The sequence below is a fragment of the Haliotis asinina genome, chromosome 2 (genome assembly GCF_037392515.1).
Source record: "Haliotis asinina isolate JCU_RB_2024 chromosome 2, JCU_Hal_asi_v2, whole genome shotgun sequence".
NCBI lineage: Eukaryota > Metazoa > Mollusca > Gastropoda > Lepetellida > Haliotidae > Haliotis > Haliotis asinina.
Window position 1 is genome coordinate 97,502,950 of NC_090281.1, and position 16,959 is coordinate 97,519,908.

The 16,959-nt window shown below is 41.9% G+C and overlaps 1 protein-coding gene across 1 annotated transcript in view; it reads right to left on the reverse strand.

The window, feature by feature from the left end:
* Positions 1–16,959, reverse strand: part of LOC137274661 (carbonic anhydrase-related protein 10-like) — a 65,760-nt gene that overhangs the window by 21,371 nt on the left and 27,430 nt on the right. Inside the window, exon 2 of the mRNA XM_067807982.1 lies at positions 10,460–10,501. Within this exon, the coding sequence (XP_067664083.1) occupies positions 10,460–10,501 (42 nt within the window). The remainder of the gene's footprint in view (positions 1–10,459; positions 10,502–16,959) is intronic.

Consider the following 16,959-nt stretch of genomic DNA (forward strand, 5'->3'; position numbering starts at 1 on the left):
CCAATGTATGTGATCAGCATGTGGTAATGGCTATAAACACGCCAGTCTCAGTGACACGCGGGTATTCTGGAAATACAGAAGAAAACATTGCTGGTTCTTATAGGTTGTCTCTACTAAAGTCATATATTTCAAACGCTTTCTTGGCAGATGAAATGGATTAACTTTGTGTGTTCGTTCGCGGCAATGTTCCATATGTTACCGCGGGCGTTTAATAATCGAATCATTCAGGTACACTGGTGGTTGATAGCTCGATCGATGTCTGACACCCTTGGGGCGGAATGACAAGCTGGAATCCATCACAGAGCCTGGTCGCTCGAAACCTGGGGGCGTTCCACTAACCTACGTTGGTGGGCTAGAACCCAGTTGTACCCTTCTTGGTCTGCCAGCTCCATGGCCTCGAGCTTAGGTTTCACCTAGGTAATAAGCGTCGAAGACCCGGACCTCGTCGGGTTTTGCTCTCACAAAAAAGCCGTCACTGACATCGCTGAGAGGAACTGTCAACCCACTCAATCACTCAGTCAAAGTGTTCAGGGAAACTGACTTCATAGTAGTACATAAGTCCGCCTCTTGAAGGATATGAAGACATTTCTTGTGTCCTTATTCAATTGACATGATGAATCTTGTTTGAGTCATAGCAGTTGCTTACATGTAATCGCATTCGCACCCATAGAAACCCGTCAATATCCGGGTTAAAACTGGGCTTCATTCACTCATGCTTGTCGTCAGAGGCGACTAAAAGGGTTCAATAGTCAGGAACGCTACCTTGGTTGACAGATGCCATCATATCCCAATTGCGAAGATCAATGCTCATGATGCTGATCACTTGATTGTCGAGTCCAGACTCAATTGTTTACAGACCGCCACAATATAACTGGAATATTGCTTAAACGGGTTAAACGACAAGCCAACCAACCAAGTGGTCTCAATATGTCTGTACAAATTCGGTAATATTCATTTATTGTGAAAGTATTGCGACACTATCGCAAGTGTGAACCAGGAATAATCTTGTTTGAGTTGTTGTTAAACCTAAACACTGCGTATATGCCCGTGTACTCCAGATATATAATGGACATGTTAAATCAAGGTCCACCAAGCTCACGGAGATATCTAAATAATAAATGTGTAAAGTGCCTTATTTTCGTCTATCGGCGTTGTAAGAAGATTACACTTTTGTTGTATATTTTTATTTACTAGGCGTCGTATTGCAACTATGTGTCTGTATTAAAACACGCCATAGTTTCACAACAGTTCCTAGTTTAATTCTGACGTCTTTAAACATTTAATCGGATTTGTTGCAACAGTTAGTGCTGTCTCTCCTGTCATTTAACTGCAGTCATATGCCCTTATTGTAACATAAACAAATCCATGTTCTTGCCACGAAATGGCTGAAATATTTCTCAACAAATATTACCGTATTTATTTAACGTGAGCTATTACTGTGTAAAACTTTCGGTATCTATAAATTCATCACGTGTAAATGAGTGAATATTGACACACTTGGAAATATTATTTTCCAGACACTTTAACCACCTCGGGTATCTACTATTTTATGTATCTTATATATATAATCTGCACCTAATGACTCAATAAGTCATGGCAATGCCTTATGACTTGATGATCAAGACTTGCACTTGATGAACCCCTACGTGATGTCTCACCACGGAACCGTCACTAGGTGCATCATCGAAAACAATAATAATCATAACAATAACACGTCATATACAACAGGTATCATGCACTACATGACACAGCTAATGTTTTACAGCTATCGTTATTGCCTGGGGTGTTTCAGATGACACTCAGAGTCGGTGAACTCACAACAAAGACTCACGAACAATAGAGTAGGTTCATTTACTATAACCATTGACATAATTGATTTGACTAAAAGCCCTAAATGTAATTAACAACGCCAGATTTTGACCAGGAAACAAAACGTTACTATATATATACTATATTCAATTATCTACATTAATTAATATCCCCACCTTAAAAATTTAATATGCACGCTCTAACAACGGGAGTGTTGACGAGGCCAAAACATAAACAAACAGTGACGCCACGTCAACAGCCGTTGACATGTCATTTGAGATAGAATTTACTTTTGTTTATGAATCAGTATGCATGCATTCTGTTGAAACTTGATGTACTGTAATTCACATGTTATGCTAATCTCACGAATAATAATAAATTGAAACTATACTTGAAATCCTTCGCAATACATGTTTTGTGAGTAGTGGGTGCTTTCCCAGTAAACACGAGCCTGTATATTATAGTTACTGTTGCACGTGAAGACATACTCATACAAGCCAATGCGCAGGACCCACAAATAAAGAAGACGCCTCGCATCAGCTATAGATGAATATTATATAATAACACATTCCATCAAATGTAGTAAATTTGGGTGTAACGTGTTGTTACCTGAGTTGTATTATGATGTCACGGACTAAGGTGGAAAGAAACTGATAACTGCAAACCTTCATAATCTTGAAATTCATCGAACACAGATTGAATCAGCAGATCCTGGCCCTGACAGCGTTTCAACTGCATTTTGTCTTCAAAGACAACATCTCTCCAGAGGAAAAGTAATAAATGCTTCCTCATGGACAGGTGACACAATGAGCAAGACGAATTATTATTTTTACTCTTAGTTCTAAGATCTAGTCTTATATCAAAACAAGCCTAGAAGCCCGTATACCGCGCACAGTTTTCATAACAATTACTTCCAAAGTACGTAGCTTTTTATTTCGTTGCTGCAATAATGCTGTGGTGTTGACAGTCACCATCCGTGCCTCACTAATCGTGAACTTTGCACACGAATCCTACCAGAAGATTACTCCAATATTGGATCAACAACGTTGAAGATTCCCTTTAAATGCTAAATGTTTACACTCTCTTTCCTTCATTTACGGAAACGTGGTGCTGTTACTAAAGTCCAGGGAACGAATTTCCGGAGTGCTTAAGATGGAGTGTTTTTAGACCAAACACAGCATCCCTCCCCTAAGGAAGGTCTTCTGATAGCTTAATTCGGAACCGTGCCATTTGCTCGAATGTTCCAATTTTCTCAATCTATTGGAAAACACTCCGAATGAGACGCAGTTGATTAGTTCGGGAAAATATTTGCTGAAAGAGTTTTCGTTTTCGTTTTGGCAATTCAGTGAAACTTTCATGAATAATGTTGATGTTTTTTACATAGCGTCATTAGGAATGAAGGCGATAGGAAGAGAGAAAGAGGTGTGAACTATTGATGTCCTTGTTGTTCCTGGGATCATACGGACCTTCCATTTCCATATTATCAATGCTTCAAAGGCAATGGTATTATTCTGATTCAGTACTTCAGTTGCATGTGAAATCAGTTTAAACACAAGAAGCATTTGGCACCAAACCTATCGCGGTGAACCCGGGGGGCGAACGGCTGCAGTTGAGTGGGGTGTGAGCTGAACCAGCATTGAGGTAGCTACATCTACATCATTCAACGAATCAGGACATCTTGTCTTAGTGTTTGTTAGTGGTGTATCTACAACAGGCTCGGTCTCAGTTGTAAGCATGCATAAACAAGGTCTGACCATCACTTGTTTCAAAAAGGTGCTCTCACATTTGGCATGGTCACCAAATGAGCGATAGTGCAGGTTACAGGTTACAGGTGAAGAGATGCTGGAGTGAGAGGGCAAGTTGTCTGTGAGTTATGTTACCTTTTTCAAATACGGTTTTTGAATAGAATGTACACATCGGGGGTGCCCTTTATACAGTGATGACCTTAAAACGGGTTACAACAAGTGGGTGCTAGAAAAATGTTCCTACAGTCACAGTGTTGCAAACAATAACAGTGTTAGACAGGGGTTCCAATGGTGATGCTGTAACAGATATAAAACGATATTGGTTTTGAAAGCATTTAAGTACAGTGACCATGTTACATTAGGACATGTCTTCAAAAGTAAAGAACGGGGCTCTAGCAGTGAACACGTGCAGTAATGGTTCAGCACAGCTGTGATATTATGCCATAGTAACAATGTTAGTAAAGATTTGTGAAAGTGTAAAGCGAATTTATAACACTGACGAAAATACTATCATGTTTCCGCATTATATTGCATTTATATTGTGCTGACGCAGCATTGACGGTATAAACAACGGGCGTCGCCCGTCAGACTTATGTATCAAGAATAATATCATTGTGAGCCATGTAAGTGCTTCAAGTACGTGTCCATCAGGGCTATTAACACGCTGCATTATGTTACCACAAACAGGATGTCTGGTATGATGTCTAAAACCCGCCCCAGCATCAATACTGGACACCCTCGGGGTTGTGGCACAATGGCTTTCAGGCGCCTGTGGCAGAAACGGATAAGAACACAATATCTGCATATGGTACATCTCGTTAATCACACTAAGTGCTTGTTCCAAGGCCAGTGATGCTAACAGGAGTCTGTTTGAATCAAACGCTTAACCGATCCATAGAGCCGTTTTTCCGATTGACAAATGATCTCAATCCCACTATCGACTCGTTGAGAATGTGTTGATACGTTTGTGAGTCCTTAACCATTTTATGGGAGCTTGGGAAGCCTTGTGTTTGTTCCTTTGTTGTTCATGCACTGACATAGTCACGCCATATAAATGCGACCTGTAAATAATCGTGTCTAGACCAGACATTCCGGTAATTGATGTTATGAGTGAGTAACGACCATGTCGTCCCAGTAAGAAGATATGCAGTTAGCCAGGTCACAGGGCCCGGCAACCGGATCAAAACTTGACGCATGTATTGTGTAAAGATTGGCGCGGGATCTGGAAGAGCACTTCTTTCCAAGAGTCCACCCAGGATGTCAGCTTTGTTGTTAGTCATGCGTTACTACATGCGTTTCCCTGTGGTCTATAGTTTCATAAATTGCTCGTCCGATATCTGTGGTTCGAATCCAGGACGGGACCAGCTAAATCAGTTAGTGTGACATGTACCATGACATGTGATTGCCAATCACATGGCAGAGCCACACTGTGCCACTTCGTGTCAAAACGGAAATGATGTGCAAACCAGCTTTCAAACGTTCACGCCTACAACAAATTTGTCTCTTCTTGTTTTATGTACAATGCATAAAGTTGATCTCCATATTCTCTTTGTGGCATAACAGGTTTGAATTCTCGGGGGTGAAATAAACTCAACACGAATATAATATTTCAAGAGAAGTCAATCCGAAAACAAGCACCGCCTTGTCCCACAGCTTCAGCTGCCTTATTGATCCCCCCGAATCAGATGTGCAACCACAACGTTTAACAGTAAGGTGAGAAGCAGCCCAAACAGCTGTGGACATTACGCCAACCATGAACATGAGATCCCAGCCAAAGTTACAGACATCGGGACTGTATCAAGTCAGGGTTCTGATAAACTGCTCAGTCTAAAGCTTGAAATTAACCTTCAGAAATCTCGAGAGCACACCAATCAGATACGCTTGTTGATTTAGTAGAAAGCGACTGTTTATTTCCTCTCTATACTAGCATTGGTTTTGCCGTCCTATCTTTGTTTCTTGATAAATGTGATTGAATCAATTCGCGACATCCATGAGATTAGATGCAATATTTATCTGTCTGCAAGAGCAAGGCTGTAATTACTCTAACTCGCGGACAAATCCAGTCTGCATACAGACAAATTCTGTTTGCTCACTGCTAAAAGAACTAGCAGAATCGGTCATGCAGTTTTGAATCATTGACAGTGGGATTCTTTTTACCACTGAATTATGGCATCGAGTCATACGTGCCCAATAAGACGCTCAGTGTGGGTCGTGCGTATAACTCACGTACATCATTATATATCTCTTAAGTAAATCACTGATCAATCATGATCGCCCTTCAAGCAATGCATCAGGCCATGAAACGTCCTTATCATCACGCGGGTCATTTACACCCTGCCGTATGAACGCCTGTTTTGTGGCGATCAATAGTGTTTTGATCCGTACACTACAAATTCTGGCTTTAACCTTCACTGTGTAATCACCATACTGTCCCATTATTATTTCAAGAGTTATATTTTCTCTCCAAGTTGTGTCGTATTTAATATGATTGAGTTTGATCCACTCGTCACGCAAGGCACGGAGTCAGTTCCCAAGACTTGTACGTAGAAAGGTGGCGTTACCACAGTAATATTGCTAGACTTAAACCCTACGCACCCACCGCGACCAGCCCATGTAACCTTCCAACGATCACTACTCAACAAAGCGCAAAGTCTAGTTGTTTTAAAGTTCAGGACGGATTTTCTCATCAGCGTGTCTGCTATTGAACTTCTAGTTTGATTGAGTGCACTACGTCGTGTGTGACATGTTGGGAGGGACATGGAGGACGACCCAATGACGTAATGATTTATATTCGGAAAGGAAAATGAAATCCGGTTTTCTGCGTGACATGATAGCGCACAATCACTGAGAAGTGCCCTTTTCCGATGGGAGAGCAAGTCAGAGAGAATAATGTGAATTTAAGTCTTGACATTTCGAATGAGTGAGTGAATTCAGTTTAATGTAAACCAATTCAAGGTGGTTTTGTATTCGTATCTCCGATTAATGCTACCTTGCTTTGAGTTAGATAATCCCGAGTGATACAGACAGTAGACGTTTATTTGGATGGAGTCCTTAGATGGCCATACTTCCACACTGCGGTCGTGTGTGGGCTAGGTGTGTTGAACACTACACAAGGTACATCACAGTGTTTCAGAAAGCTATGCCATGATTTCCGTAGCCCTGGTTTGGCGCCAGGAGTATTATTATACTCAGCGTGCATGTTCCAACTGGTGAACAAATGAAAGAACCTGACATTTGATAATTATTGTATTTTGGAAATGATGTTGATTTCGCTACGAAAACGGACTGTACAGAGGATTACAGAGGTATGTCACAAGACTGTTCAAGATGTGATCTAGCAGTCCGGGGTTCGTCCTTTGTTTGGTCATCACTCATTGAAATGCACTCAAAGTGATAAACGTTTACAACGCGAGGGACATTAGCGTGTTGTCCACACTGTGATGACACACGGTGATTTTACTGCAACAGTTTTGTAATTGAGTTAGCCAAGTACGACCACTCTCATGATAAAGGTGGTACTGTTGAATATTCTAGTTTGAATGTCATTTAAACTTCATACTTGAGTGTACATCAGGGACATCGATCATACCATTAAAGCCAACAAAAATAAAGCTAACTATTAACACGTTGAGTCTAGCTGTTGCATCATACCCAACAAAAGATTTTAATCTTCTTAGCACACCCATATTTCAAGGGCGAGAGATTACCCACGCCCTGTCACTAGAGGCGATATTGGTTAGTTATTATGATTCATGAATAGTCTTGATCGTTTGGCCAGCCGTATCGTTGATCATTACACCTACACACCCAAGCTTTCAGCGGCTGCTGTCAGATCCGACAGGAATAACAACCTTCATCATCACCCCTGGACTTGCCTCTTTCCGCAATCTGCATCTGGCCTGACACGCCCGGTCACGTATTACATCGTGACGATCCATCACGAGTTATTTTGAGAGGAAGTGAATATACAACATGTGTCCTGGAAAACCCACGTGGCCTTATTGTGTGTCAAATCCATCTGTGGTATTGACGGCAGACCGGTTTGAACCTTGAACTCAGAACGTAACTCGTTCACCAGCAGCTAAACCTTTGTCTTGATCCAGTAAACTGATGATTAAATATGAAATACATGAACAAACGTTGCAGTTGTCATTGTCAAAATTGGTTTCAGTCACCCTATGTTACATTTTTGTTACTTTTAATTGTGGTGAACGCTTGGCATTGAATTAGTATCCTTCTTGCAAAATTATTTATAGATAATTAGTCTTTCGGGATCCTTTAAATTTCCTTTCTGACAGATGCAAGTTTCTTTTGGTCTTAAGAAGTTTACTTACGGCGTGTCGAAATGAGAATGAGATTGATAGAATTGCCACGTATAAACATCAGTGATGGAAGTAATGGCTTTAGACTTTTGGGGATTCAGCTCAACGAGGTAACATCTCCTATACGTGAGCAGAATAGACACACAGGAGTGCGTCACGTGCAAGTATAATCAGAGTGTTCAGGGAACAACATTCATATATTTCAAATACAAGCTTACATGCTACAACGGTGACTGTGTACAGTTCCAACGTCAATACCACATCACGCACTCGCTCAAATGTGTTGGTCAGGACAGACAAAATACCTATATGCATTGTAAGCTTTATAGCACAATAAATTGTATCATACATCGAACCATGCGTTAATGCCAGATACTGTCGAAATACATATTGATGAATGAACAGCCAGATCATCGATACATCATGCATAATATGACAACCGAGGCAGGCACGGGGCGTGGATCAATTTCCCCACAATGCCTGGGATGGTTTGCTTTTCAATGAAAACCGCTATTATTACTGCATGCATACAATCTGATGCTTTGAAATAATTTTCAGCTGAAGTAAACGAAGCTCTAAAGGAGAGTGAGTAAATAAGGTTTTACCCAACGGGTATACGCTTTTACGAGAAATGGATTTGCACGTTGTCACCATGTGAGGAATCGAGCCTATAAGGCTGCTGGGACTAGCGACAGCGATACGAAAATATGTGGAACTATTCGTTCCCTGTTTACTGCAGACCGACGTAGTCCAAAATCCGAGGTTTCTGGACTACTATTAAACTGAAATATGTTGGTCTACCCAAAACAGTGAATGAGTTATACCACAGCTTACTCCTAGCATTTCCTGCTGCATGCTGTGTTTTCCTAAATTTGTTACAATCTCAGCTGGGAACCAGGGATTCACCTTGGCATTGCACTGTACTTGAACTGAATATGCTTTTATCCAGTTTTCATTCATATGTATTTAACTGGATTTCCTCTCGGAAGTCGATACGGCATCAGACAATACTGAATAATTTCAGCGAATGAAATTTCGCTAAGTATTAATTACACGATATGTGTCAATGAAATCAACATACATGTAGACATAGCCACCGAGCCATGTGTAGGAAAACCGGAGATGCAACAGCTGGAGGCAGTCGTAAACTAAATCTGTACATTAGCACTGTCAGTCACTGTCAGAAGAATAGAATTGAGATGACCCTGTACTAAACGATTTCCATGTGATGCTTTTAACTTTGTTCCGATTAATCGGAGGAGACAAGAACTAATATCCTGGATTGACAGCTTGGTCATGGATGGAGCCAGCGATCGGTTTCATCTACACACAGCCAGAAGCTCCTGATTTGAACGACTGGTGACAAGCGCCGGAAACCAGGGGGGATTACATGGCTTCATTTAACGTCGTGATGAAGTAGACAGAGTCTTACCCTGTCTTTACACTCACTGGCAATAGCATTATGTCCAGCTAATGTCAGACTTGCAGTAATCACGGCCGAAGTGTTGGTAGTGGTTGAGTGATGCACATGTTGCCCGTGTTGACGTCTAGGGAACCAGGATGCGCTGTGCGGGGATGCCTCTTTAACGCGTACCAGGAAACCGGTTCAGATGGTTAGAAACTAGTGTTTTGTTTGAATTTCATAGCTTTAAATGAATGTTAATCCAAAGCTTTTGATACGTTTCTTATAGGTTAAGAAACGTTTTGTTTATTTCTTAAATTCGGTAGAACATGTGGTGCTAACCCCACCTCTTCTGGCGGCTTGTATGTATATTTCAACGATGCATCCAGTATGTGACGTGATGCGCGGCAGTCGCCCGATTGACACCATACGTAGCAGCTACCCGTAACTACCCGCCATGCTGAAGAATAGTCGCCCTTCTGGTTATCAACGCTGTGTTTTAGCAGCACACAGTGAGTGCGAATGAACGTCTGCTGGCTACACAGCTGTGCGTACTTGACATGGCGGTGGCTGGTCACCATCATGTCCACCAAGAACCAAGCGGTCAGGAGCCGATAAGCCACACAAGCAGTTTGCATTCATCTTCTTCAGCAAACCAGAAAGCACAGGAATTTTGGCACCTTGGTACATTATCCTTTATATACTCAACACAAAAGAAACTTTACATTTGGGGAAATGATTTATACTGATAGCATAACACTGACGTAGCTATAGGTTGCCTCATGCTGTGTTCAGAGATCAGTCAGCCTTACTGTTGTGAATGCCAGACGGGCACTTATACGAATGAACTCCAGTTTAGATGGGTACTACCTGTGACATTGAAAAGTGACTCCATCCTGCTACTGCTGACTGTGGAGAGCACACGCTCATTCCGCCCATAAACGAAATGTATCCACTTTGTACAATGTTTGACGAAAGTAGTTTATGTTTCTCTTTTTGTTTGGTACGTGTTTCTATAATTACTTTATGTTGAGAAAGGTAAACGTAAATCAGTTTTACCAGTCGTGTACTTGTGTCAAGTGTGGTAACTGTGGATGACATGATCTAAGGGAAGCAACTCTGTAAACACTTTGACGCAGTCGTCATTAAGTGGGGAAGACAGTAAAAAGTAATCGACTCACCTGATATCCCTTGGTAGGTCCACCATTTCGTCCAAAGGTCACCTAACAAATAAAGAAAAGAGTGTAACAGTCATAGTTACATAGATGCATTTTATACTGAAATACGTTGATGTTTTCATGGCGACTGTCGGGAATACCTACAGACACGTTATGCTACGCACCTCGTCTACTGTATCGACCCAAAACGCTAACTGGACACATGAGCTAATGCAAACTTAACTGATGTCGAGACACATTAATACGATCAACGCCAAGCAGTCGATCTTCCAAGATTCTGCTGCGACGCCTGGTCCCTGGCGGGCCTTACTCTATCTCTAGATATTGTAACACACACAGACAATCTCTGTGAGCTCTGGTTACATACGAAACATGTATAAAGTACCAGCACCATAAGGTTGCTGCTGAGAGTTTCTCGTATGATGAACCTGTCTAATTAAAGTTGTTCGTGCGCCGGGTTAACTCATCAGGCTTGTTACTGTCTTTTGTCAAACAGGGAAGACGGGCTTGGCATGGTAGTACGTCACGTTACCGTGATGATTTGTTGGGATGAAAAGGACACGGAAGGAAAATCATTTGATCAGCGGAGGACACGGGGTCCCATTTCCTGCTGTCATTAAGCCAGTAGATGTAGAGTCTGCACAGATGCGCCTTTTGACAGGAAGACATTAGAACCGTTGGTCAGCTGTAATGTTTGAATTGGTGTTCAAAGTATTCCGACAGAGATAAGATGTATCAACACTTCACAATGCAGATATGTTGTGATCAAGATGCGAGCAAGGTCTGCCAAACCGTTCTACATTATGCTTTGCAACCCTAATCAAGTCTAATGTCATGCAATGGTTAGTAATGTTTTGCTGTGCAATCATGAGCAGCCCAATGTTCTCAAGCCTATGCTAGTTTGTGCTATATGATGCTAAGGTAGCGTAGTCTGTGCCATACTGACTTAAAGGGTCAGTTGATGCAGTCTGTCTGATATAAACCACCCTATCAACTTTTGAAGTTCAAAAGTGAAACTTTTGCGGACTTTCTGAGGACACACAATGCCTACCCAAAAGCAGAACGCATCATTCAGCTAAACAAAAGGTTTGAACCAGAAAAAATAAGAAATGACAATTACTAACAACAAAACATATTCTCGCCTTGGGCGATACATTGTAGGAAGGCTGCCCCACGTTGGAAACCTTTATGCGGATTGCCTTATTTGCTGCAATTAGCGTCAGTCCACAGCATATGTAAGGTGGCATCGCTGTCTGCGCTATTGATATTTGGCTTGTAGCGTCCCGAGATATTGCAAATAATTGACACCGTGATGGAACGGCGTAATAGCGGAAGAATAATCACTTCACCCCCGGGCCACCCCGCAGCGAACTTGCGTCTCTTTGGGAAGCAGTAATGGGGATGAGGTGATCTAAAAAATTACCCAGATTATTGACAGATTTCACTGTGTAGTCAATTATATTATCATGAAGGCCATTGTGTGAGGTGATCCTCACGCGAGTTGGAACTGATTGTTTAGTGAATTAATGGAACTCATCGTGAAAGAAAATGGACAGTTGTATCAAACAGAGAAGAACAGTCACTAGGGTTTTGCAGCAAAGTGATCTAACAGTGATTTGGGTTTCGGCTGCAGAGTCTGAGACGTCTGTTTTAAAACTTCTGATATAAAGCTTTGATCACCATGTTTATAGATAGCAACACGACGTCATTAAAGTACCCATTGTGACAAATCATAGCGTCAAATACGTGGAATAGTTTCTTGATTACCCGCGTGAACAGATTTCATTTGGCGTAAAAGGCAATTATAGGGTCAAATCCAACACATGTATCTGATTCCAAATGTTCGTGAAGGGTAATTTCAAATTTATGTGCATATAGGATTTTACACCTGTTGTGCAATATTCCTCCATCACAAGAAAGTTTCTTCACATTCCCATCCGAAACTTCGACCAACGAGCTAATGCTTTAACAATGAGGTTAAACCTTGGCTTCTAATGTTTCGAATGACGGGCTCCAGTGTTTTCAAAATCACACAGGGGTGTCATGGGGTTGATCCGAGGGGCTTCACACCAGTCACGTCACGGTTTTCAAACGGTTCCGATCACTATTCCAAACTGTCCCTTGCATCACGAGAGCACGCTCTATCTTACAGCTTTAATACTACTTCCACGAGTGTGCAAGTTAAGTCTCTTATAAGTGGGGTCTGACTAAGCGTGGCACCTCCACACAGAGATTTCTTCCAACTCGCCAAACTGGACATGTCTATTATCAGGACAGTTCATTTTTCCGGCATAACCCCACAATTTTTGTGATGGAATCTGTATACCACGGATGACTTTAATCAGTTTAAAATACCTACGATACATATCGTAATTAATATACATATACATACCTTTAAACTGTACCATTTTTCGTTTTCACTTCCGTGATAACATCTACATTTCCATAAGTTTCCTATCTGTAGTTGTTACAGTGTCACATTTTCTTTTGTTCATACTGGTTTTATTTTTTGATCACGTATACTTTTTCATGTTTTAGTCTTGATCAAATATGTGATATACATTTCCCTTAGGATAGTAAACTGTTATCTTACCTAGTCTTATCCTAATAGAGATTGTCTCCAGCACTTCGAGGGCTTCTCAGTTTCATGATCGTATGTATTTGAATTGTTTACAAGCTGCGAGGCCATGGATGGCAGGCATGTTGTTTTACTCGTTCTGACACATTGATACAAGTCTGACTCCAAGCATATTGCCAAGTACGTGTATATCGTAAAGAAACAAACAGCAAGCAACAAGCAGCAAGGACCAAGCAATTTGGAATGTCAATGGTTTCTTTTGCAACCATTTTAGGTACGGACATGTGCATAATTTTACTATTGATAATGAACATTCGCCATTCCCATTTCTTAAATTGTACTCGTGTGGACAATCGAACCCCCGTTTTCGACATAACGAGACAACGTTTAAACACTAGCCTACCCCACCATCCCATTTCTTACATGAAAGAGGGTTTCTTTGAAACTTGTCATTAAAATGATATGTGACTGGCGCTAGTCCTAACGAAAGCCTAATGCGCTTGAAAATCGAACTCTACATGTAAGTACCTTAACCTGAACAATGGTCCTTGGTACGTGGCAAGGGAGGATTGTATTTATATAACGTTTATCTCATCGACATGGTGTGAACCATGAATTGTTTGTTTTTCCACATTTCAAACATGTACGAACATGGAAAGGTACGTTTCTGAAATGGCGAGCCTTGGACGAGTTGTGCTCACACACTTGCTGACATCCGATCTGACTCAAACAGGAAGTACAATTCAACAACACCTATATCCTCCTTGCGGAACGCTCCATCATTTGAACCTGTTCATTTTTCTACACACACGCTGATTGCTGTACCTCCACTGTCAACATTCAGTTTTCGATGTGTCTTCGTTGCGAAAGCAATTAGAGGATTTCTCAGCGGTGCAATGACGTTCTTACACGAACGTGTCTGGGAAGGTGTGTGTCTTTATGAAATGATCTTCAACCAACTGCGGACATGTTGTGTGGGTACGTCTGTTGTGAAACCTGATTACCACGTGCAGCAGGTGTTATAGGGTATTCCATGTGTGAAAATATGCCCTTATACACGACGCAAGCTGACCTATGTACAGACCTGGTGGTTAACCTGACCTGATCGTGCTGTGTCGTCATGTCCAGACGATGTACTTGTTTTGTGTTGTCAAATATAGACACAGTTGATGCTTATCATAACGAACAGGCAGCTACAGTAACGTTCATTGTAGTAGTAGTGTAGTGTCAACATAAACAAACCTCGTGGGTACATGACCCCATGGCCCCCTCGCGACCAGTGAACAACGTATTTATCCTACCGAACACCTAAATTTTAATTTTCAGCACTTCTGTTGAATGCGATGCGAATCACCAATTTGCAGACGACACAAGGTACTACCAAGGAGCACCAGATGAGTTCGGAATTCCCAGCGGGGTACATTGAAAATAATAGAATAGCACTTACCCAATCAGGAAGCTACATTTATGTGTGAGGTAAGATAATATAGTATAACCACCTGTGCGTGTCGCCGTCATATATACCGTTGCCAAAGCGCTTGTCATATTCTTGGTGCTTTTTCACTTCAGTCAAGATCGTGTTTGCAGTCAGTATGATATTTCACTCTTAGTAAGAAATACCAGCGGATATGATGTATATCCTTATGAATGTCAGTTTAGGATACGGACAGGTGGGGTAGCCTTGTGGTTAAAGCGTCCGTACGTCAGGCAGGAGACCAGGGTTCGATTCCCCCCTGGGTTCTGGTGTTCCCGACCCTGATATTGCTGGAATATTGTTAAAAACGGCGTTAAACTGAACTCTAACTCAGTAAATATACTGGTGTTTTTAATACGAGGTGGACAAGCGACAAGCTCCACGCCTCAATATTCATGAAGAACCTGCCCCAGGCAGCAGACTTACTCCGCTGATCTACACACTCGGTTGTCAGCAGACTTACTCTGCTGATCTACACTCTCGGTTGCCAGCAGACTTACTCCGCTGATCTACACACTCGGTTGTCAGCAGACTTACTCCGCTGATCTACACACTCAGTTGTCAGCAGACTTACTCCGCTGATCTACACACTCGGTTGTCAGCAGACGTACTCCGCTGATCTACACACTGGGTTGTCAGCGTACTTACTACACTGATCTACACACTCGGTTGTCAGCAGACTTACTCCGCTGATCTACACACTCGGTTGTCAGCAGAATTACTCCGCTGATCTACACACTCGGTTGTCAGCAGACTTACTCCGCTGATCTACACACTCAGTTGTCAGCAGAATTACTCCGCTGATCTACACACTCGGTTGTCAGCGGACGGATAGCGTTTCTTTGAACCAAATACTCAAACACATGATATGTATCTCATTTAATCATGAAGGAAGAAATAGTATTGATCATGTGATGAATGCAACGAACTGAACGTGTGTTTGCCGTGGAAATCATGAAGGGGCCACACAGCTGAATGTTTTGCCCAAATGCTGTATGTTTCTCAAATCTGCCTTCAACTGATGTGGGTTTGCTGGAAACAAACACAGAATGTCAGTAATGGACGCTACCGCCTAGGGTCAGCGGCTCCATCATTGATTAGACAGAACGAGGGAAATACGAAACCAAGATAACAGGTTGGTTGTCACGCGTACGTGGTGTCGGAGTACATGTCTGGACAGTGCAAAACGTTTGCACATATGACATTTGCATGGGCGGCGTCGAGGTGACATTTCACAAATCACTGCACGTTACTTGAATCAGAGACGTCAATGATGTAGAAAGCGTCGTTACTGGGGCAGTCGGCATTGAGTTCACTCCTGACTTCCAAGATTCCAAGATGATCTGTGTTAGAATTGATCTTCAGAAACCCTAGAATGTCGTAAATGGTGACTAACGGGATCGGATGGTCAGGCTCGTTGACTTGCTTGACACATGTCATCGTATACCAGTTGCTCTAATCGATCCTCGTGCTGTTTTTCGCCGGATTGACTGGTTCAGATACGATTATTTACAGACCGCTGCCATATAGCTGGAATATTGCTGAGTGCGACGTAAAGGAAACTCACTCACTCACTCACTCACTCGACTGACTGACGAATCGAGTGATGTCCAGTATTCCAGTAATATAATGCACGTGCTCATCGATTCAGGACTGTGCCCAATACCTCCAAAACAAAAACGTCCGTGCGATGCCGAGGCTATCTTTTGGTCTTCACCTTTTAGCAGTGAACAGATCAGTCATGTCACTGATATATGTTAACGTCGACCCAAAACCCATCCACGATGCAGTTCTAATAGATAAGGGGTAGGACATGGCACAAAGTGTCATTAGTAGCATTCAACAGTAGCATTCTTCAACGAATTTCTCATATCGGTTCAGAGCGGTGATTTCACCCATTTTTCGTGTTGTTTCACAATGACCATTCCCAGTTTGACTCCCGACCTCCTTTACAACCTAGTGCGCCACTTCAAACCATCAATGGTGCTCCATAAGATCTAATCACCCACCCCCACCCTCCCCACTCCCACGCTTTGGCACAGTGCATAACTAAGGCACAAAACAGTTCCACAAATCATTAAAAGCCTGCATAAAATATCGACTCTATCACGAGCATGCGCTTATGAATCACAAAGAATGTGAGTTAAGTTGTGATGATCGAGAAATATATTGGTATCAGGGGGAAATATCATCGATAATAGGTTTCACATCTTTGTTTGAACGTTTACGTGTACTAAGATAGAACTGAACTCTCCTGCTCTTGTTGGGCTATGCATTTGTCTTGGATGTCATGCATGTCTTGTATTTTGAATACACTACAAGAAACGTCAACTTTGCACAACTGGAAAAAATATGGAAAGACTACATACAATTCCAGGACTGAAATCACCAGAAATGACGCAATCAAATATATGTATGTTCAGTTTTGGTGAAATTGGACGAAGCCAAATT